The sequence below is a fragment of the Crinia signifera genome, chromosome 1 (assembly GCF_055691185.1).
Source record: "Crinia signifera chromosome 1, ASM5569118v1, whole genome shotgun sequence".
Taxonomy (NCBI): domain Eukaryota; kingdom Metazoa; phylum Chordata; class Amphibia; order Anura; family Myobatrachidae; genus Crinia; species Crinia signifera.
The window spans coordinates 296,658,817-296,683,673 of NC_139217.1; the positions used below are offsets into that span (position 1 = coordinate 296,658,817).

A 24,857-nucleotide genomic window follows, 5' to 3' on the forward strand; every position below is an offset into this window, starting at 1 on the left:
TAACTGTCAGTGCTGCTGCTGCAGTGTCATAGTGATAGATAGTGATAGATAGTGAGAGATAGAGAGATAGAGAGAGATAGTGACATAGAGTGATAGAGAGTGTATATTTTGTGTCTGCTACCCCCCCTTTTTGGGGGTGCGGGTTTTTTTTTATACATATAACTGTCAGTGCTGCTGCTGCAGTGTGATAGATAGTGATAGATAGTGATAGATAGTGAGAGATAGTGAGAGATAGAGAGAGATAGAGAGAGAGAGTGATAGAGAGTGTATATTTTGTGTCTGCTACCCCCGCCTTTTGTGCTGATCACTATATCTGAGGTGATCAGCAACTTTTTGGGGGCGCAGAGGTTTTTTTTTTATATATACCTGTCAGTTGCTGCCAGTTGCACCAAAGGTTGTGCACCTGCTGCCCCTCACTGGTAATCAGTGTCGCATCACTGATCACCTTTTTTTTTTTTTTGTGGGTGCTGTGTGGTCTTTTTTTAATTTTTTTTTTACACACACTGTGATTTTGTGGGTGTCCTGTGGCCACTGTGCGCTGATCAGTGACGTACATCACTGATCAGCTTTTTCGGCACAGGGTTGATCTATTTTTTTTTTTTTTTATCAAATTCCTGTTGCCTTTGAGCACTGTTCAGTGACGGACGTTACTGACCAACATCTGTGCTCAATTTTTGGCGCAGGACCTTTTTTTTTGTTTTTTTAACCCCTTCAATTTTTTTTTTTTAACCCCTTCAATTTTTTTTTTTTTTAACCCCTTCAATTTTTTTTTTTTTGTATAAAGTATTTTTTTTTTTCTGCACTACATACACACTACACACTACATACCCCCCGGGTTGAAATAAAGTTTGTACCCCCCCCCCCTACACTATACACGTGTTGAAACATTTCACTACCAGTAACACAAAAATAAAAATGTCATCCCATATGTCATCCCAAATGTCATCCCAGTCATCCAGAAGAATGTATTCAGTGGAGGAGGCATATGCCATGCTTGCTTCTGATTCTGACACAGCCAGTGAGGCAAGCGGGGAATTTGAAGGATTCGTCTTAAGCTCCTCTTCCTCCTCTGGTGATGAGGGACCCCCTCAAAGACGCCCCCGTAGAGCAGCTGAGACCCCCCCCCCCAATAATTGATCTCGTATGGACCCCACCACCAGACAATTTTGAGCCCCAGGTTCCTGAGTTTTTGGCCATCCCAGGAATCCAATTTGATTCCACAGGTCTCAGAGAAATTGACTTTTTCAAATTATTTTTCTCTGATGATTTTATAAATTTAATGGTGGACCAAACTAATTTATATGCCCAGCAGTTTATTGCTCAAAACCCCACGTCATCATTTGCTAGGTGGACCCCTGTAGATGCAGTAGAGATGATGACGTTTTGGGGTCTGGTGTTTCATATGGGCATAGTAAAAAAGCCACAAATTAGGCAATATTGGAGTACAGATGTTCTGTACAGCACCCCATTTTACCGTATGGCCATGACTCGGACTCGTTTTGAGGCAATCCATAAATTTATACATTACACCGATAATGCACAGTGCCCACCCAGAGATGATCCCACCTTTGACAGGCTATTCAAAGTCAGGCCGGTCATTGATCATTTCAGTGCCAAATTTGCAGAGCTATACATCCCTGATAAATGTATTAGCATCGACGAGTCCCTTATACATTTTAAAGGAAGGGTTAAATTCCGCCAGTACCTTCCCAGTAAGAGGGCAAGGTATGGCATAAAAATGTATAAGCTGTGTGAAAGCACCACAGGGTACACCCACAAGTTTAGGGTATATGAAGGGAAGGATTCAAGAATTGAACCGCCAGAATGCCCCCCCTCCCTCGTAGGTGTTAGTGGAAAAATTGTCTGGGATTTAATGCACCCCTTCCTGGATAAGGGTTATCACCTCTATGTGGATAACTTTTACACCAGCATCCCCCTGTTTAAGGCCCTTGGTTCAAGAGGTACAGCAGCTTGCGGTACTGTGCGTAAGAACCAAAGAGGCCTCCCAAAAACGCACATTGCCCAAGTAATGAGAAGGGGTGAAAGCAGGGGAATATGCACCGAAAATATGTTGTTGGTCAAATATAAGGACAAGAGGGATGTCCTTATACTGACAACAATTCATGGAGACAGTACCACCTCCATCCCTGTACGAGGTACCAGTACCCACACCTCAAAACCAAATTGTATCCTAGATTACAATAAGTACATGGGCGGAGTGGATCTTTCAGATCAGGTACTGAAGCCGTACAGTGCCCTGCGGAAAACAAATATCTGGTACAAGAAGCTGGCCGTGTATATCATCCAGATGGCACTGTATAACGCTTACGTGCTATTCCGTTCTACCGGCCAGAGGGGGACATTTATGCACTTTCAAGAGGAAGTCATAAAGGGCCTAATATTTGGGAACCAGCAGGCAGAGGGCCCCAGTACTTCTAGTACTGGCCCCCGTATTGTACCAGGGCAGCATTTTCCCAACGAAATTCCCTCCACTGCAAGAAAGGGCAGGACACAAAAAAGGTGCAAAGTTTGCTATAAAAAGGGAATAAGAAAGGAAACTATTTTCCACTGTGAAACTTGCCCCGACAAACCCGGCCTATGTATAAAGGAGTGTTTCAAAATATACCACACATCTATGGATTATTAGGTTCATCATTTCACCGTGCTTCGGGGGTCTTGCTAATGCCACATAGCACCCACCATTCATTCCACCAGAATCTGAGCTGCAAAATCCAAAAATCACTCCTTCCCTTCTGAGTCCTGCCATGCACCCAACTGGTATTTTTTGGTCACATGTGAGGCATTGCCGTACTCTGGAGAAATGGGGGCACAGATTTTGGGGTGCTTTGTCTCCTTCATTCCTTGTGAAAATGAAAAATTTTGAGCCAGAACTGCATTTTTGTGTAAAAAAATGTAATTTTTCATTTTCACTGCCCAGTTGTATCAAAATTGGTGAAACCCCTGGGGGTTTGAAATGTACACTATACCCCTAGATGAATTCCCTGAGGAGTGTAGTTTGCAAAATGGGGTCACTTGTGGGGGGGTTCCACTGTATTGGTAATGCAACATAGCACCCACCATTCATTCCACCAAAATCTGTGCTCCAAAATCCAAAAATCACTCCTTCCCTTCTGAGTCCTGCCATGCACCCAACTGGTATTTTTTGGTCACATGTGAGGCATTGCCGTACTCTGGAGAAATGGGGGCACAGATTTTGGGGTGCTTTGTCTCCTTCATTCCTTGTGAAAATGAAAAATTTTGAGCCAGAACTGCATTTTTGTGTAAAAAAATGTAATTTTTCATTTTCACTGCCCAGTTGTATCAAAATTGGTGAAACCCCTGGGGGTTTGAAATGTACACTATACCCCTAGATGAATTCCCTGAGGAGTGTAGTTTGCAAAATGGGGTGACTTGTGGGGGGGTTCCACTGTATTGGTGCTTTGGGAGTCTTGCTAATGCAACATGGCACCCACCATTCATTCCACCAAAATCTGTGCTGCCAAATCCAAAAATCACTCCTTCCCTTCTGAGTCCTGCCATGCGCCCAACTGGTATTTTTTGGTCACATGTGAGGCATTGCCGTACTCGGGAGAAATTGGGGCACAGATTTTGGGGTGCTTTGTCTCCTTCATTCCTTGTGAAAATGAAAAATTTTGAGCCAGAACTGCATTTTTGTGTAAAAAAATGTAATTTTTCATTTTCACTGCCCAGTTGTATCAAAATTGGTGAAACCCCTGGGGGTTTGAAATGTACACTATACCCCTAGATGAATTCCCTGAGGGGTGTACTTTGCAAAATGGGGTGACTTGTGGGGGGGTTCCACTGTATTGGTGCAACATAGCACCCACCATTTATTCCACCAAAATCTGTGCTGCAAAATCCAAAAATCACTCCTTCCCTTCTGAGTCCTGCCATGCGCCCAACTGGTATTTTTTGGTCACATGTGAGGCATTGCCGTACTCGGGAGAAATTGGGGCACAGATTTTGGGGTGCTTTGTCTCCTTCATTCCTTGTGAAAATGAAAAATTTTGAGCCAGAACTGCATGTTTGTGTAAAAAAAATGTAATTTTCCATTTTCACATCCCAGTTGTACCAAAATTGGTGAAACCCCTGGGGGTTTGAAATGTACACTATACCCCTAGATGAATTCCCTGAGGGGTGTAGATTGCAAAATGGGGTGACTTGTGGGGGAGGTTCCTAACTTTTAGCACTTATGGTGCCTAGAAACCTACATGGTGCCTAAAAAAAAATCTCATAAAAAGGAGGCTCCAAAATCAAGTAGGTGCTCCTTCTATTATGAAGCCTGTGGTTTGGTCAACGTGCACACTAGGGCCACATATAGGATATTTTTGAAAACAAAAGAATTGGGGGAATCAATTTTTAGTCACATTTCTCTAGTAAAATCTACTGTATTCGTTAGAAAAATGTATTAAAATTGAAACTCTGCAAAAAAAAAGAAATTTTGAAATTTCACCTACGCTTTGTTTTAATTCCTGTGAAACACCTAAAGGGTTAACAAACTTCCAAAATGCTGTTTTGAATACTGTGAGGGGTGCAGTTTTTGAAATGGCATCATTTATGGGGGTGTCTCACATACAAGTCCCTCAAAGTCACATCAGAACTGAACTGGTCCCTAAAAAAATCAGTGTTTGAAATTTTCTTGAAAATTTGAGAATTTGCTAGTCATATCTGAAGCCTCCTAGTGTCCAAAAAAATGAAAAGGAGGTTGAAATAATGATTGCAACATAAAGTAGACATATGGTCTTTGTTAGTTATTAACTATTTTGAGTGGTATGATTATTTGTCTCACAAGCAGAAAATGTGACATTTTGCATATTGCTAAATTTTCCATTTTTTCACGATATTTTGGTATTTTTCACAAAAAAACACAGACTGTATCGACCAAAATTTACCACTAACTTGAAGTACAATGTGTCACGAGAAAACAATCTCAAAATCACTGGGATAAGTAAAAGCAAAAAAAAGTTATCCCCACTTAAGTGAGACATATCAGATTTGAAAAAAAGGGCTCTGTCATGAAGGCACAAACTGGCTCTGTCATGAAGGGGTTAATATACATATATCTATTACTTATTTTTTATGCCTTAATTAAAAGTTGTTAAATTGTGAGATCCAGTTTGAATAGCTGTAAAAACAATTCAGCAAAAAATTATAAAAAAAAATAAATACTTTTTTGCACCAGATGCATTTTTACTGCCAATTGGACACCACAAAAAAAGTGTTGGTATTCAACCAGGCATCTTTATTGATAGAAATATTGACTAATTTCAAAGCAATGTATAGATTTAAAAGAACCTAATCAAACTGTAATCTGTTTCGTTTACAAAAATCAAGATTACCAGAGGCCTTGTGCTGCCTATTGGTGGAGAAGTTACAGAATAATTACAAAGGACCTTGAAGCCATTTTTGTTTTTAATTTGGTAATTTTACAGTACATCTTTAAGAAAAAAAAAGTCACTGGTCATTTTACAAGCTCTGGTGGCTGACCAAAAGTAGGGTGGCCAATCCCGGGATTTGGCCACTAAAACGCCGAAATTTCCATCCTGGAATTGGAGTTTCCAATCCTGGGATTTCGGGATTAGACTGCGCATGTGCAGTCTAATGCCGGGCAGTGTCTGAGTGGGTGCTCAGGCACTGCCCGGCTTTTCCTGTCCCCGGCAGTGCGGCAATGCACAGCGTGACGATGTCAGAGGTCACGCTGCGCAGGCCACCTAGTCTCATTCTGGGTGCGCTGCTCTCCCGCCTCCGGATTTGAAAAAATGCCAGGATTGTAATCCCTAGCCGAAATTTAATATCAAAATAACCAATATGCATCACTTGATATGATCAGATTTGGAAAGAGCAAGTCAAAATAAAACCGAAATGAAAGATCAGCTCTCATTTGGGTTTATTTTAGGTAGTACGGACGTTGAAACGGTTAGCATTACTGCCTCACAGCACTGCTTAGTGGTTTGATTCCCACCAGGGCCCTAATAGTGCAGAGTTTGTATATTCTCCCCGTGTCTTGTGTGGGTTTCTTCTATCGCCCAGTTCTGGAAATCACCCGAGATACCAAACATCCATACTGTATGATTGAAAACAAGATACATAAACACTTCCTTTTTGAGACATCAGATGTGGTATATTCCTCCAAGGCATCTTCCATCCACTTCAAATGGAACAGTTGGAGGGAATACAGGGAAAGAAGAGGCCAGCCATGTACCCGTAATGCCCTTTTAGACCTATCTATATTGGATTCGCCTGGGCAAAATCCCAGTTCGGATCATTGACTGCTGTGAGCAACCCGAACCATTCCTTTCCCTATTCTCTGCATAACCTGTGTCCTATAGAGTCCCTTTACTTATTCTTTGCCTTTATTCAGTATACTCTAGTCAACAAAAGCGTTTCTTTTTACAGGTGTTCACTCTAGTTTGGTATAATTTTTTAAGTTTCATAGGGCGCTCCTAACATTAACTAATTAACCCATAAAATACTGGAGCAGCCAAAAATATAGATTGTAAGCTCCACCTGCGCAGGGCCTGATGTGAATATTCAAAAATTCTCTGTAAAGCGTTGCGGAATTTGTGCGCTACATAAATAACTGGTAATAAATAAAGAAATCTAAATGAAAGCTCAGCTCTAAATCCAAATGAAATCCTGTGTGGGAACGGTGTAAGCTTTTAATAGAAAAAGCCTTCAGACATCATATAATAATCAGATACAGGAAAGATGCAAGTCTGGTCTCCAGAAATTATGGTTATTAGACACTTACATGAAGCTATTTCTGCCAAGGAGCAAAAACCTATAGAAAAGCAAGAATTTATAGCCTGGGATGGGAAAATAAAAAAGTAACATTTCCAAAGTTTTGTTAGTATGCATATTACATTTGTCCCATTGTTTCCAAAGTTAGCAGTGCTACAGGCAAAATCATATTATATATTTGGGATTTCAAATACCAGTGAGTATAAAACTGGACATACACTTATGTGACTTTTCGGAGGGACAAGTTGCTTAAGATTTCCCCTTATCCGCATGCAGTCCTTTTGCATGCGAATTATCAGATGCTTTACCCTTTACCACTGCCAGAAGCTGTGCAATCCAACAGATCTTATGCGCAGCACTGGCGATCTCCGAAGCGCATCGGAATCTGAGACAAAACACAGGCATTTTGCCACTTAACCAGATTTCTCGGCCCGGGTGAAAAGTGGCCATATCGCACTAGTGTATGGCCAGTTTAAGATTTACCTAACAACTATAGCAAACTACTAAACTGTGGATAAGGCAAAAGGTATCATACATCTCATAATCTGGGTATCCACGTGAGTGAAAGGAAACACATTTATATGGAAATGTATTATATACGATTACATATTTTATGTTGGATTCTCCTTAACCCCTTCCCGACAATTGACGTACATTTACGTCATGGTCGGGAAGTACTTCCCGACACATGGCGTAAATGTACGTCATGGCATTTAACTGTCACCGCGTCTATAGACGCGGTGACAGTTTCAACATGTCTGCTGTCCCTGACAGCAGACATGTCCGTGCATGCCCAGGGGGGGCTGCGATGCCGCCCCCCTGTCGGCGATCGCTGTGATTGGCTGTTCAGTGTGAACAGCCATTCACAGCGTTTTCTGTGTCACCGGCGAATAACGTTCGCCGGTGACACGCGATCGGAGGTGATTGGTGCTGTAAAGTACAGCACCAATCACCGCGGGGTGTAAGGGTGACACTGGTGTCACCCCACCTCACCCGCCCCCAAAGGCCGTGATTGGTCCGTCGGACCGACGGACCAATCACAGCCATGGAGGGGGGTTTAAACTAACGGTGACTGCACTGCAGACGCCATTCCGGTCTGGAATTGCGTGCAGTGCGGTCACCGTGCCTAGCTGCCGCGATATACTGACCAGAACCTTGCAAAATACTTACCTGATCCTTGCAAATATCTTGCCTGCTTCATCACTGCTTGTAGTGTGCTGGATGCTTCCTGGATCCTGTTACTTGTGACTTCCTGTGTTGTGAACTTGTGCTGCTGCAGTGTAATAGCGTTAGTTAGATAGAGAGAGATAGAGAGAGATAGTGTCAGAGAGTGCTATATTTTGTGCTGCTGCAGTGTGATATAGTTATAGAGAGAGAGATAGAGAGAGATAGAGAGAGATAGAGAGAGATAGAGAGAGATAGAGAGAGAGAGATAGAGAGGCCTAGTGACAGAGAGTGCTATATTTTGTGCTGCTGCAGTGTGATAGTTATAGATAGAGAGATAGAGAGAGATAGAGAGAGAGAGATAGAGATAGTGACAGATTGTGCTATATATTTTTTATATAACTGACTGCTGCCCCCCCTTTTGTGCTGATCAGTATAAATTAACTGATCAGCAACTTTTTGGGGGCGCAGGGTTTTTTTTATATATATATATATACCTGTCACTGCTGCTGCTGCAGTGTCATAGAGTGTTAGATAGTGAGAGATAGAGAGATAGAGAGAGATAGTGACAGAGAGTGATAGAGAGTGCTAAATTTTGTGTCTGCTGCCCCCGCCTTTTGTGCTGATCACTATATCTGAGGTGATCAGCAACTTTTTGGGGGTGCAGAGGTTTTTTTTTTTTTATATATACCTGCCAGTTGCACCAAAGGTTGTGCACCTGCTGCCCCTCACTGGTAATCAGTGTCGCATCACTGATCACCTTTTTTTTTTTGTGTGTGCTGTGGGGTCTTTTTTTAATTTTTTTTTTACACACACTGTGATTTTGTGGGTGTCCTGTGGCCGCTGTGCGCTGATCAGTGACGTACATCACTGATCATCTTTTTCGGCACAGGGTTGATCTATTTTTTTTTTTTTTTTTTGATCAAATTCCTGTTGCCTTTGAGCGCTGTTCAGTGACGGACGTTACTGACCAACATCTGTGCTCAATTTTTGGCGCAGGACCTTTTTTTTTTTTTTTTTTTAACCCCTTCAATTTTTTTTTTAACCCCTTCAATTTTTTTTTTTTTTAACCCCTTCAATTTTTTTTTTTGTATAAAGTATTTTTTTTTTTCTGCACTACATACACACTTCACACTACATACCCCCCGGGTTGAAATAAAGTTTGTACCCCCCCCCTACACTATACACGTGTTGAAACATTTCACTACCAGTAACACAAAAATAAAAATGTCATCCCAGTCATCCAGAAGAATGTATTCAGCGGAGGAGGCATATGCCATGCTTGCTTCTGACTCTGACACAGCCAGTGATGCAAGCGGGGAATTTGAAGGATTCGCCTTAAGCTCCTCTTCCTCCTCTGGTGATGAGGGACCCCCTCAAAGACGCCCCCGTAGAGCAGCTGAGACCCCCCCCCCAATAATTGATCTCGTATGGACCCCACCACCAGACAATTTTGAGCCCCAGGTTCCTGAGTTTTTGGCCATGCCAGGAATCCAATTTGATTCCACAGGTCTCAGAGAAATTGACTTTTTCAAATTATTTTTCTCTGATGATTTTATAAATTTAATGGTGGACCAAACTAATTTATATGCCCAGCAGTTTATTGCTCAAAACCCCACGTCATCATTTGCTAGGTGGACCCCTGTAGATGCAGTAGAGATGATGACGTTTTGGGGTCTGGTGTTTCATATGGGCATAGTAAAAAAGCCAGAAATTAGGCAATATTGGAGTACAGATGTTCTGTACAGCACCCCATTTTACCGTATGGCCATGCCCCGGGCTCGATTTGAGACGATCCTTAAATTTTTGCATTACAACGATAATGCACAGTGCCCACCCAGAGATGATCCCACCTTTGACCGGCTATTCAAAGTCAGGCCGGTCATTGATCATTTCAGTGCCAAATTTGAAGACATGTACATCCCAGATAAATTCATTTGCAAAAACGAGTCCCTTATACATTTTAAAGGAAGGGTTAAATTCCGCCAGTACCTTCCCAGTAAGAGGGCAAGGTATGGCATAAAAATGTATAAGCTGTGTGAAAGCACCTCAGGGTACACTCACAGGTTTAGGGTATATGAAGGGAAGGATTCAAGAATTGAACTGCCAGAATGCCCCCCCTCCCTCGTAGGTGTTAGTGGAAAAATTGTCTGGGATTTAGTGCACCCCTTCCTGGATAAAGGTTATCACCTCTATGTGGATAACTTTTACACCAGCATCCCCCTGTTTAAGGCCCTTGGTTCAAGAGGTACAGCAGCTTGCGGTACTGTGCGCAAGAACCAAAGAGGCCTCCCAAAAACGCACATTGCCCAAGTAATGAGAAGGGGTGAAAGCAGGGGAATATGCACCGAAAATATGTTGTTGGTCAAATATAAGGACAAGAGGGATGTCCTTATACTGACAACAATTCACGGAGACAGTACCACGTCCGTCCCTGTACGAGGTACCAGTACCCACACCTCAAAACCTAATTGTATCCTGGATTACAATAGGTACATGGGCGGAGTGGATCTTTCAGATCAGGTACTGAAGCCGTACAGTGCCCTGCGGAAAACAAAAATCTGGTACAAGAAGCTGGCCGTGTATATCATCCAGATGGCACTGTATAACGCTTACGTGCTATTCCGTTCTACCGGCCAGAGGGGGACATTTATGCACTTTCAAGAGGAAGTCATAAAGGGCCTAATATTTGGGAACCAGCAGGCAGAGGGCCCCAGTACTTCTAGTACTGGCCCCCGTATTGTACCAGGGCAGCATTTTCCTGATGAAATCCCCTCCACTGGAAAAAAGGGCAGGACACAAAAAAGGTGCAAAGTTTGCTATAAAAAGGGAATAAGAAAGCAAACTATTTTCCAGTGTGACACTTGCCCCGACAAACCCGGCCTATGTATAAAGGAGTGTTTTAAAATATACCACACATCTATGGATTATTAGGTTCATAATTTCACCGTGCTTCGGGGGTCTTGCTAATGCCACATAGCACCCACCATTCATTCCACCAGAATCTGAGCCGCAAAATCCAAAAATCACTCCTTCCCTTCTGAGTCCTGCCATGCACCCAACTGGTATTTTTTGGTCACATGTGAGGCATTGCCGTACTCGGGAGAAATTGGGGCACAGATTTTGGGGTGCTTTGTCTCCTTCATTCCTTCTGAAAATGAAAAATTTTGAGCCAGAACTGCATTTTTGTGTAAAAAAATTTAATTTTTCATTTTCACTGCCCACTTGTATCAAAATTGGTGAAACCCCTGGGGGTTTGAAATGTACACTATACCCCTAGATGAATTCCCTGAGGGGTGTACTTTGCAAAATGGGGTGACTTGTGGGGGGGTTCCACTGTATTGGTGCAACATAGCACCCACCATTCATTCCACCAAAATCTGTGCTGCAAAATCCAAAAATCACTCCTTCCCTTCTGAGTCCTGCCATGCACCCAACTGGTATTTTTTGGTCACATGTGAGGCATTGCCGTACTCGGGAGAAATTGGGGCACAGATTTTGGGGTGCTTTTTCTCCTTCATACCTTCTGAAAATGAAAAATTTTGAGCCAGAACTGCATTTTTGTGTAAAAAATGTAATTTTTCATTTTCACTGCCCACTTGTATCAAAATTGGTGAAACCCCTGGGGGTTTGAAATGTACACTATACCCCTAGATGAATTCCCTGAGGGGTGTAGTTTGCAAAATGGGGTCACTTGTGGGGGGGTTCCACTGTATTGGTGCTTGGGGGGTCTTGCTAATGCGACATAGCACCCACCAAAATTCCACCAGAATCTGAGCTGCAAAATCCAAAAATCACTCCTTCCCTTCTGAGTCCTGCCATGCACCCAAATGGTATTTTTTGGTCACATGTGAGGCATTGCCGTACTCGGGAGAAATTGGGGCACAGATTTTGGGGTGCTTTTTCTCCTTCATACCTTCTGAAAATGAAAAATTTTGAGCCAGAACTGCATTTTTGTGTAAAAAATGTAATTTTTCATTTTCACTGCCCACTTGTATCAAAATTGGTGAAACCCCTGGGGGTTTGAAATGTACACTATACCCCTAGATGAATTCCCTGAGGGGTGTAGTTTGCAAAATGGGGTCACTTGTGGGGGGGTTCCACTGTATTGGTGCTTGGGGGGTCTTGCTAATGCGACATAGCACCCACCAAAATTCCACCAGAATCTGAGCTGCAAAATCCAAAAATCACTCCTTCCCTTCTGAGTCCTGCCATGCACCCAACTGGTATTTTTTGGTCACATGTGAGGCATTGCCGTACTCGGGAGAAATTGGGGCACATATTTTGGGGTGCTTTTTCTCCTTCATACCTTCTGAAAATGAAAAATTTTGAGCCAGAACTGCATTTTTGTGTAAAAAAATGTAATTTTTCATTTTCACTGCCCACTTGTATCAAAATTGGTGAAACCCCTGGGGGTTTGAAATGTACACTATACCCCTAGATGAATTCCCTGAGGGGTGTACTTTGCAAAATGGGGTGACTTGTGGGGGGGTTCCACTGTATTGGTGCAACATAGCACCCACCATTCATTCCACCAAAATCTGTGCTGCAAAATCCAAAAATCACTCCTTCCCTTCTGAGTCCTGCCATGCACCCAACTGGTATTTTTTGGTCACATGTGAGGCATTGCCGTACTCGGGAGAAATTGGGGCACAGATTTTGGGGTGCTTTTTCTCCTTCATACCTTCTGAAAATGAAAAATTTTGAGCCAGAACTGCATTTTTGTGTAAAAAAATGTAATTTTTCATTTTCACTGCCCAGTTGTATCAAAATTGGTGAAACCCCTGGGGGTTTGAAATGTACACTATACCCCTAGATGAATTCCCTGAGGGGTGTAGTTTGCAAAATGGGGTCACTTGTGGGGGGGTTCCACTGTATTGGTGCTTGGGGGGTCTTGCTAATGCGACATAGCACCCACCAAAATTCCACCAGAATCTGAGCTGCAAAATCCAAAAATCACTCCTTCCCTTCTGAGTCCTGCCATGCACCCAAATGGTATTTTTTGGTCACATGTGAGGCATTGCCGTACTCGGGAGAAATTGGGGCACAGATTTTGGGGTGCTTTTTCTCCTTCATACCTTCTGAAAATGAAAAATTTTGAGCCAGAACTGCATTTTTGTGTAAAAAATGTAATTTTTCATTTTCACTGCCCACTTGTATCAAAATTGGTGAAACCCCAACCCCTGGGGGTTTGAAATGTACACTATACCCCTAGATGAATTCCCTGAGGGGTGTAGTTTGCAAAATGGGGTCACTTGTGGGGGGGTTCCACTGTATTGGTGCTTGGGGGGGTCTTGCTAATGCGACATAGCACCCACCAAAATTCCACCAGAATCTGAGCTGCAAAATCCAAAAATCACTCCTTCCCTTCTGAGTCCTGCCATGCACCCAAATGGTATTTTTTGGTCACATGTGAGGCATTGCCGTACTCGGGAGAAATTGGGGCACAGATTTTGGGGTGCTTTTTCTCCTTCATACCTTCTGAAAATGAAAAATTTTGAGCCAGAACTGCATTTTTGTGTAAAAAAATGTAATTTTTCATTTTCACTGCCCACTTGTATCAAAATTGGTGAAACCCCTGGGGGTTTGAAATGTACACTATACCCCTAGATGAATTCCCTGAGGGGTGTAGTTTGCAAAATGGGGTCACTTGTGGGGGGGTTCCACTGTATTGGTGCTTGGGGGGTCTTGCTAATGCGACATAGCACCCACCAAAATTCCACCAGAATCTGAGCTGCAAAATCCAAAAATCACTCCTTCCCTTCTGAGTCCTGCCATGCACCCAAATGGTATTTTTTGGTCACATGTGAGGCATTGCCGTACTCGGGAGAAATTGGGGCACAGATATTGGGGTGCTTTGTCTCCTTCATACCTTCTGAAAATGACAAATTTGGAGCCAGAACTGCATTTTTGTGTAAAAAAAATAATTTTTCATTTTCACTGCCCAGTTGTACCACAATTGGTGAAACCCCTGGGGGTTTGAAATGTACACTATACCCCTAGATGAATTCCTTGAGGGGTGTAGTTTGCAAAATGGGGTCACTTGTGGGGGGGTTCCTAACTTTTAGCATCTTATGGTGCCTAGAAACCTACATGGTGCCTAAAAAATAATCTCATAAAAAGGAGGCTCCAAAATCAAGTAGGTGCTCCTTCTATTATGAAGCCTGTGGTTTGGTCAACGTGCACACTAGGGCCACATATAGGATATTTATGAAAACAAAAGAATCGGCGGAATTAAATTTTTAGTCACATTTCTCTAGTAAAATGTACTGTGTTCCTTAGAAAAATGTATTAAAATTGCAAATCTGCAAAAAAAATGAAATTTTGAAATTTCACCTACACTTTGTTTTAATTCCTGTGAAACACCTAAAGGGTTAACAAACTTCCAAAATGCTGTTTTGAATACTGTGAGGGGTGCAGTTTTTGAAATGGTATCATTTATGGGGGTGTCTCACATACAAGTCCCTCAAAGTCACATCAGAACTGAACTGGTCCCTAAAAAAATCAGTGTTTGAAATTTTCTTGAAAATTTGAGAATTTGCTATTCATATTGTAAGCCTCCTAGTGTCCAAAAAAATTAAAAGGAAGTTGAAATAATGATGGAAACATAAAGTAGACATATGGTCTATGTTAGTTATTAACTATTTTGAGTGGTATGATTTATTTGTCTCACAAGCAGAAAATTTAACATTTTGCAAATTGCTAAATTTTCCATTTTTTTACGACATTTTGGTATTTTTCACAAAAAAACACAGACTGTATCGACCCAAATTTACCACTAATTTGAAGTACAATGTGTCACGAAAAAACAATCTCAAAATCACTGGGATAAGTAAAAGCAAAAAAAAGTTATCCCCACTTAAGTGAGACATGTCAGATTTGAAAAAAAGGGCTCTGTCAGGAACGCAAAAACTGGCTCTGTCAGGAAGGGGTTAAAAAGTTAGTCCAGATTGAATTCTTCTTACGACCCAAAATAACAAACTGTCTCACCATAAATTCCCTCAAATTGATATGGAAACACAACAGGAACAGAGTATCTGAAATTCTAACTAAGACACGCCCCTTGCAGTGATTGCTTTCTGTCCGTGGCTTCTGCATTTAGATAAACATTTCGAAAATTAAGGTTCCAAAATAGGTACTTCTCAAGAATGACATTTATTATGCAAATTCATATGTCTGACTAAAATATAATGAACACAGGAAAAGCATAATAATTTCATCTTGTACACTGATAAAGCTGTCTACATGAAATGGCTATCTGTGCAAGAGCACCACCTTGTGGAAAATGAATACACAGCAAAAAAATGGATAGCAAAAGCATTACAATTCTATTTGTTTTAGGCTTCAGAATAAAAATTTATCCCACTCATATTTACATCACAATCTCCCATAGGACTGTACAAAAGCCTTTCAACTATCTTAATTTGATTGGAAGTGTAATTTACTTTTACTCCTCATTAAATCAACTCAGTGCCATATCTCTGCTTTATGAATATTTTACATTAAAAAATTGCACTCTTATTAGTATGTTGTGTTAACAAATGCAGATATATTATACCACTGTGCCTTTGTTTTGTTCGTCATGTGACATTAACAAGTACAAATATTAAATAAAAATGGCATTAAGAAGGTGCGTCCAAACTGGGCAATTTTTTTTAAATGATAAAATCGCTACTTATGAATTCTGAATGATATAGTTTAAAATATCACACAGTGGGTATCATATTAACCCAAAACGATGCCTACTCCCGCTGGTCCATTGTCTTTGCATGCAGTTCAATTTGACATATTGTCAAATGACTGCATGAGCAGCAGGGGGACCCGGTGAAGTCACTGAGCGATGCCATTCAGTGTGTATGCGCTATATAGTGTTTATCAGGCAGGGCCACTGATATCATTAACAATATCGGCGGTGCCACGAATAGCCCAGTGTGTATTTAAATATAATTGCAGGTACACATCGAAGTAGAATTTTAAAACCACACGATCAAATGGTAAAAAAGAAAAAAAAATTGTGTCCTTAATTAGAAAACTAGAGCCAAAATATGCAAATATACTTTGGTAGTTTCAAAACTCTTACATCTCATGTTATTGAATAAAGTACAATGCAAAATAGATTATTGAATGAAATTTGTACAGTCAGTTCATCAGAGCATCAGGTGTTAGATATAGATGCTAGCCTAAACTGTGGTGACTTGCTAGTTTGTCTATTAGAATGTGTATGCAAGAATTCTCTTCAGGTACCCTTTATCATATACAGTCTTATCAAAGTATGCTGATCCAGAGCAAAGTGTATGGAAGGTATGGGGTGGGGGTTCCCACTGGACAGGATTTCAGATCAACGTAAATTCTCAAAGTCAAGATAGAAGGGCAAGAGTGTGTATATGAACACACTGCACTATGGGCCTGGTTCAGACCTGTTAGCATGGTTGAAGTTTTAGCAGATGGACAAAACCATGCTGCACTGCAGATGGCGGGGCAAATGTAACATGATCAGAAAGTTAGATTTTGTGGAGTTATTTTGTTTCTGTGCAGGGTAACTATTGGCTGCTTTATTCTAACATTGCAATTTAGATTTCAGTTTTAACACACCCCATCCAAATCTAACTCTCTTTATACATGTTACATCTGCTCCACCTGCAGTGCACATGGTTTTGACTATCTGCAAAAATTTTAGCCTAGGAAACTGTCTGAATTAGGCCCGATGTCCTCCATGCTGGCAATTAGTGATCGTGGGTTGAGCGAGTAGATGCTCAATTCACCCATGTTTCCTCACCATCGATGAAGGTGCCTCTTTTTTTCTCCCCTTCCTCCACCTTAGTGCTTATTCAAAATTATTGTATATATTTATTATTTAGTTGAGCAGCCTACACATTTTTAAACGCAGTATAGATTTTCTAATTTAAGATGGTTATTGGCTTCAAAAAGTTCATAAGTCAGGTTTCATTAACTCGCCATATAAAATAGAATGTCATCTATGAATCTTGTCCATAGCACAAGTTTTGCCCCAAGCCATCCAAACACGCCACACTTGCTCATCCTCCCAACTCAAGAAAACACTGGCATAGCTTGGGGAAAATCTCATGCCCATGGCTGTTCCAGTGGTTTGCAAGTAAAAGTAATCCCTTAAAACAAACATAATTATGTTTGAGTATGAAGGCTATGCTGCCTAAAATATAGGTGCGTTGTTCCAGTGTTATGGTATTATCTTGCATGAGGTGATAATTGATGCAGTTGATGCCTTTGCACATGATCCATGAGTAATATACTACAGGTACACCCCCGATTTTCCGGCATTCTCGGTTCTAGTGCCGTGACAGATTATTAATTTTGTCAGATTATTGGTGGTACCATTTTAAAGTGGGGAGCCCCCTGCAGCATGACCATTGCAGCACAACTTTCTCCTCTGCAAACCTCGCAACTGGTCTTGCAATTGCCGGGCATCCAAGCTCGCAGCCCATCTCAGTCCATGCAGCACGACCACCCCCAACAATGCAATCTCCCTCCCCTGCATCCCGGTATCCTCCCACTGCCATCCAAAGTACTTCTAAGCCTTCCCACACCGCCTTCTACAATCTAACACCCTAACAACCCCAACTTCCCCCGGCACCCGATGTGTCCGAATTAAGACCCTTATTCTAGTTGATTCGGATGGATGCGTATTTCGGACAGGATCCGAGCGTTCTTAGCCCCGCCTACCGTATGGATCGCTCACACCGTCCAAATGCGGTAAGATGCAGAGCGAACGAACCGCGAGTGGATGTTTCATGTGAACACCTCCCCCAACCTCCGATGGTCGCCGGCCATCGAATGATGGACTGCGCGGTCAGGCAGCATGGATTGCTCTAGGACAGTGGTAGCCAATCCTAGCCCTCGAGAGCTACCAACAGTGCACATTTTCCAGACAACCTAGCTGCTGCACAGCTGCACTCATTAATCACTGACACATTTTAAAAGATCCACAGATGGAGCTAATTAGCTCACTTGTGATTCTGTGAGGAGACCTGCAAAACATGCACTGTTGGTAGCTCTCGAGGACTAGGGTTGGCTACCCCAGCTCTAGGAGGACCACTCGATTTTTCCATATGAAAGCAGGGATATGGGCGGGCAGCTGACATCAGGCTATGTCAGCTGTCCGCCCCCCACACATGCCTCACAGCTGCATTACCATACGTACGCCCAGCATTTTCATGGGAACTCCCATGAAACGCGAGGCATAGGCATATAGTAATGTGCCCAAACAGCTCTTTACGCCCCTAATGTTAAATGCACCCCCTTTGTCAACGCCACCCTGAAGCGTGGCGAGCCCGCGAGGGGCAGTGGTATGCGTCCTCCGACCTTTTCATACCCCCACTATCCTCGTCAGCGTGGAGTTGATTTTGGATAGTGTGGCGAGCGCAGCGAGGGGACACGGATTACTTTATGTATTCCGAGTCCGCTCGCCACACTTTGGGCTCGCCACACTATCTAAAATCAACTCCACGCCAACGTGGATAGTGGGGGTATGAAAAGGTCAGAGGATGCGTACCGCTGCGCTCGCCACGCTTCGGGTTGGTGTTGATAGTGGGGGTTGCGTTGACAATGGGAGGCATTTCACATTGTATGCACCTATCAGGGTGCTTGTACAATTAAAAATCGCATGCATCGCATAGCATGCGATGCGATATTTAATTGTACATTCGGGCTTTTTCCCGGGAAAATCACATCACATACCCTATTTAGTGGTATGCGATGCGATGGGCGCTGTGATAATACACAAGTACCCCACCCCCTGCTCGGATGGCTCCGTATGATCGTTTTCTGCGATGACCTTACGCCGTGTTTGGACGTGCAAGGCGTTCACATATGTGCAGATATGCTTCTGCACATGCGCAAACACCAAACATCGGCTGTGCGACCGCACACGGAGCCATCCGACTCAATCAGAATAAGGGCCTAAGAGAGGTTCCGGACCATCGGTTGACGGAAAATCGGTAGTGAACCTGTATGAGTATAGTATGGTGAACAGCCAAACTGTAGGTCATCTGTCCATGTGAAGTTCATTACATTTATTCAGAATATGTGTAGTATCCCTCAAGTATGATGCCCGTTGTTGCAGAGAAGAATCTAAGTATTCGGACAGGTTTGATGGGAGTGATTTCATGCCATAATGACATAGGTACAGGTAGCGCATTAGGGTTTTGGGAAGATAGTAAAAACGGGAATGATGGGGTTAGGGGTTTGTATGAACTTGTACTCCTGTTGTGTAAGGCTCCCTGTGTTTCTACCTTTCAGTAGGTGTTTGTCTACTTCTCTTTATAATGATTCTGTTGGGTTATTCTGTAATTTGGTGTATTTTTGTGCATCATCTAGATTTTCATTTGCTTCCGTAAATTAATCTGTTTTGTTCAGGATCAATTTTCCTCCCCTTTATTTGCTGGCTTGATAACTTAATTATTGTTATACGTTCTTTCAGATCTAATTTACTAATCCAGTTCTTGGTTGGTACGGGCGCAAGATCTCTCTTCAAATTTTAATAAAGGAGTCAATTTGTGATCCTTTCATGTAGCTGGGATAAAATTCTGAAGGGATTTAAATTTGGTATGCATTATATATGGTTTTGGGCTCCCATTTAAAAATAATCTGGAATAGTACATTGTGTTGATTTAGAGTTGATTTTGTGTGTACTGAATGATTTTTTATTGGATAAACATCCTCGCTCTGGACATCAGCTGGCACTGGATGTTGCAAACTGTCTGTTTCCTTATATTTTTCAGATTGGTTTGCTGGGTTCATGGTGTCCGCATAACTCAATTCCCTGCCTCTTTCTTGCTAGATTGTCAAAATGTGTGCCATCTTCCACATCATAAACTGAGAATGTGGACGCTAGTTTCTAGATGCGTTTATATTGTGTATCTGTGATATATTGGCTGATAAGTCAAATGTAATTTCTAATATATGGGACTCTTATTCAGGTATCTGTTTGTGGTGCATGTTCTTGTGCCACTATCTATGAGTCCTGGTTTGGTTCTCTTTGTTTGGAATTTTTATACCCGCATACTAGGTGAAAATGCAACTAGCAGGACACCACAGTTTGGACTTACATCTCTACATCTAACACCCAATCCTCTGATGAACTGTAGGAAATTGACTATTGTTATGAAAAAGGCAGCCAATTTGTATAAATTTATAGTGGTTTGTACAAATATGTTGTGTGATCTCCTATTGCAGTGGTTCTCAAACTGTGGATCCTGAAATTCTCAGCATGGGGTTGCGACTCCATGTTGCTGACCAGCAGGCTGATGACTTTTCTAATCTCAGTCAGTGTTCAAGGAGTCTGAAAAGTCTAATATGAGGAGTCTAAATAACAGACAATTCAACCTTTTGTGCCTTCACAAAGCTGCCATGCAAGTGCTGTCTGCTGACTACACATGTGATGTGATGAACTCCTACAGTAATGTGCTGGGGTCCTGTAATTATTTTTATCGTCTGATGGGGTCCCAGAGCAAAATAGTTTGAGGATTCCTGTCCTATTGCTATTACCCTCGGTTGTGCACCGAGGGAGTTAATATTCAAGAACTGCATATACATAACAATACACCCAGTTCAGAGGTGGGAAAAAAGCCTTTCAATAGGTTTTTAGCCAAAAATGTTTCACCTGGTCTAGTGGTTCCTCATGGCATAACAGTGTACATCTTTTGTATATTCCCCCACTAGTTGCATAAGTTCACCACAGGTGCTCTGGTTTCCTCCCAAAATATACTGAAAGATGAATTGGCCTCTAACAAAATGTGTGTGTGTGTGTGTGTGTGTGTGTGTGTGTGTGTGTGTGTGTGTGTGTGTAGAATAAATGGGCCATGTAGTTATCTTCTGTCACCTTCTAGGTTTCTATGTTAAAGCACCATAACTGTCCAGGTTTTTAGGCACAGGTGACTTAATTAGTAACTCAGTCAATATGAGAATACCACATTTCCACAAGCACAGATATCCCTTAAACTTAAGGTCCATACACATTAGATGATATTGGTCACAATATCATTCAGAAAGGGTATTTTGAAAGACATTGTGAACAATATCGTCCTGTGTGTACGCTGTGCATCATTAACTATGCGCATCATTAACGACCACCTGCCTCATCCAGATGAGGGAGGTCATGGTTAATGACGGTCATGCTGCCGATGCTCGGATGACTTTTGTAGTGTCTTGAGGGCAATGTTTGGAAACCACGGACTAAAACCAAAATACATTTTTTTAAATTAGTAGATCACCTTCGATTTTGTGATTTATGACTGCATTATATAGTTCGACTTCTTAATATTAGAATACTATACACCTAGTGATAATCGCAGAAAGCCTAAATGGAGATTTTTTTTCTTGGTACAGTATTACCATTGACAACTTTTCCTTTCAATTTATGAAGAGGCAAATTTTACCTATATAATCCACCACCTCAGCTCAGTGAGCCAGATACAGTTTGTCAATTCTAAGAATGTGGGCGCTTATATGAAAAGAGACTGGTACTCCCCAGTTCAAGTGGTAAAACACGATGTGTCTCCTAAATTTCTTCTTTCCATGATGGGTAATTATAAAATGACAAGAAAAAAGGGAGATACAGTAGAGAGCAAATCCTCTTGTGAGGTCACCTTGACAAAGGCTCACAGGGGATCGAAACGCGTTGGTGGGAGCTCTCTCCAGAATTACTTTGGCATCCACGGACTGATACACCAGTGTGAGCTTGGCTCTAACCTGGACTCGAGACGGGGCCCCATTTTTGGTCCAGGTTCACATCATCCATTCCTGCCCAGTCTGGTGATAATCAGCTAAGTGGTTTCCATTGTTCATTTTTCTAGTTTTTTTGCTATTTGTAATAAAGGATACATAAATTATTTATAGTATCCATTTTGCCTAAACCAGTAATCAAAAAGAAAGAACTACATAAAGACCAGAAGGAGATAAAGAACCACCAGACATCCTATTACCGTATAGCTCTGTGTGAGTAATTTGATTAGGGGTTTTTGCCCCACCACATCTTAACCGTTTGGGGGATCTGGATTTAACGAGAACAGGATATGGAGAAGCCAGTCGCATCGTGGAGTTAGGAATGTATATGGTGAAGAGACCCCCTCCTATAATGTGGGTACTGGGTATTAATATAACCTGAGGGGTGTGCTATCACTGGACATCAGATACATTTTAAAGAGATACACAAAAGAAATGTCACTGTGTGATGCACCAAAAGAATTACTGGGTAAAAAGTAACTTTAAATTCAATTGCTAATTAAAAACATAGCGAAATAAAAGACACACAACAAACAAGGTAATGACATGGACATGTGAATTAAAAAGGATATCTATCCTCACAAAGTGGGGCCCCTATGTCGTATTTATCTTCAATAAACTTTATTAAGTATGATCAAGTAACGGTGTGTTTTACTTGAGTGTGTTTCTGGTACTTAGTGTGATACTGGATGTTCTACTTGTCAGCCAAAGACACAGTGGGGGAAATTTAATAGGACGAGAGATTCAGAAAGTGAGATATTTGGTAAGAAAGCTCTTTTTTTTTGTAAGCGGCAATCATTTACACTGCAAAACCACTGGAAAAAGGTTTACAGGCACCTGGGTGTCTGTATGGGGCGCCTGTATGAGTGGTTAAGCCTGCAGCAATCAGAGAAAGGGATTGTCAGTCCCTATGTAACAAAGAAAAAAAGGGGGGGGGGGAGATTGCGCAATAGAGGACAGAACAAGGTTATCTTAAAAAAGTAAAAATTACATTTATTTAATTAAACACTTGATAATTAAAAAAGTGGTGCAATTGCATCAAGGGTAGGTGTGCAAATTTTGAATATAGCTGAGTCCAGTGGTGGATGGTGTCACCTTATATTCTGGCAGATGGAGTAGGGAGAAGGGTACGATGGAATTGTCCTCCGGACCCTGGGACAGGGTTTTCTTAACAGAGTGTCCTCCGAATCCGGACTGTGATGTTGTAGGTCCAGGATAAGGATTCTCTGTGATATGTAGATTTTCCATATCGTTCCATGGCGTTCCTTCAAATGGCACAGGCAACCCAGCCACCCCCTATTTTCATTGCTGTTGCTCCAGTCACCACCTGGCTAAAGAAATTGATCACAACACATCTATCAATTGGAGAATCTGACCAGGACATCTACCCACCAAACCTTGTTCAGGGAACCACCATTTGAAGGAACGCCACCTATCTAAGGTACCCTTTCATGGTCATAAGTGAAAATCTACATATCACAGAGAATCCTTATCCTGGACCTACAACATCACAGTCCGGATTCGGAGGACACTCTGTTAAGAAAACCCTGTCCCAGGGTCCGGAGGACAATTCCATCGTACCCTTCTCCCTACTCCATCTGCCAGAATATAAGGTGACACCATCCACCACTGGACTCAGCTATATTCAAAATTTGCACACCTACCCTTGATGCAATTGCACCACTTTTTTAATTATCAAGTGTTTAATTAAATAAATGTAATTTTTACTTTTTTAAGATAACCTTGTTCTGTCCTCTATTGCGCAATCTCCCCCCCCCCCCCCCCCCCTTTTTTTACACTGCAAAACCAGTTTGATTTGCAGTGTAAACGATAGCCGCTTTAAAAAAAAAAAACCTGGAGATTTCTTACCAAATCTCTCACTTTCTGAATCTCTCATCCTATTACATTTCACTCTGTATGTTTTGCCACACTGGGAGGAGGTTTCCTCTTTTGGACTGCCAAACTAGGCTATTTGATTCCTTTTCAAAATAATATATATGTATAGAGTACAATAAATTATATCTTATAAAGCTGCAGGCTTCTGGCGTGTAGAGGTCTCCACGACCAATTGTTTAACTCTGCTTTACACTTCTGAATGAGAAGTAGGGTAAACTAGACATAAATTAGCGTGGTGCTTCCACTTTGTCCTGTATAAACCATTTACATTAAGCCTGAATGGATAGAACTAGTTTATCCAAGCAAAATTAGCATTCAGAATATGTGACGATCAACTGATAAATTTAGTGCAAATAATAACCATATTAAAAAGTGGAAATAAGAATATGGACAGCACAGTATTAAGAGGTCTGGATCTGCAGGAGTTTCTTGTTCGACAGGAAGCATACTTCATTAAAGTACAATGTAATGTCTGTAATGAAGTATGCTTCCTGTCGAACAAGTGGTCAAAGAGTGCAAGCAATAAGCACCCACTGACTATGCCAGCAATTAAAGGTGTGGCTGTTGGTGCTTTTTCACTGGTTGAACGCCCTTGAAATTACACAATGAAGATGTAGTTGAAGTGCAGACATTCAGCTTGAATTTGAGAAGGTCAAATAAAAATATTGTATAAACCATTTAGGAATAAATTCCCACCATGGCCATACCTGTGCAGTTTGTATATTCTCCCTGTGTTTGCGTCGTTTTACTCCAGGTTCACTAGTTTCCTCACACAATCCCAAAATATACTCGTAGGTTAATTGGCTCTATACAAATATGACCCTAGAATGTGTGTGCGTGTATATGTGGTAGGAATTCTACATTGTAAACTCCACTGGGGCATGGTCTGATGTGAAAGTTCAAATATTCTCTGTAAAGCTCTGCAGAAAATGTGCGCTATATAAATAACATAATAAATAAATGCAACCATTATTAGCCCCTATTTTCAAGGGCTCAAATTTAATTGGATAAATTAAATATTTTCATTGTAATACTTTGTTGAGAATGCTTTGAAAGCAAAGACAGTTTGAAGTTTAGGAACATATGAACATCACCAAATGCTGTGTTTCGATATTGTTATGCTTTTGCTATCCCTGTAGTGTAGATGCATTCAGTTGTTGGTTTGCGGGTCTCTGTCTTAAGCATTGTAAGCTCCACTGGGGCAGGGACCGATGTGAAAGTTCAAAATATCCTCTGTAAAGTGCTGTGAAATATGTATGTGCTATATAAGAAACTGT

General features: G+C 41.6%; 1 protein-coding gene across 10 annotated transcripts in view; it reads right to left on the bottom strand.

Moving 5' to 3' along the window:
* The window catches only part of KDM4C (lysine demethylase 4C), a 494,625-nt gene that overhangs the window by 447,271 nt on the left and 22,497 nt on the right, over positions 1-24,857 (bottom strand). Inside the window, exon 5 of one of the 10 annotated variants that reach the window (XM_083185988.1) lies at positions 22,652-23,015. The exons of the other annotated variants lie outside the window; for them this stretch is intronic. Within the exon in view, the coding sequence (XP_083042114.1) occupies positions 22,776-23,015 (240 nt within the window). The 3' untranslated portion in view covers positions 22,652-22,775. Of the gene's footprint in view, positions 1-22,651; positions 23,016-24,857 lie in introns of those variants that run through there. 10 annotated transcript variants of the gene reach the window in all.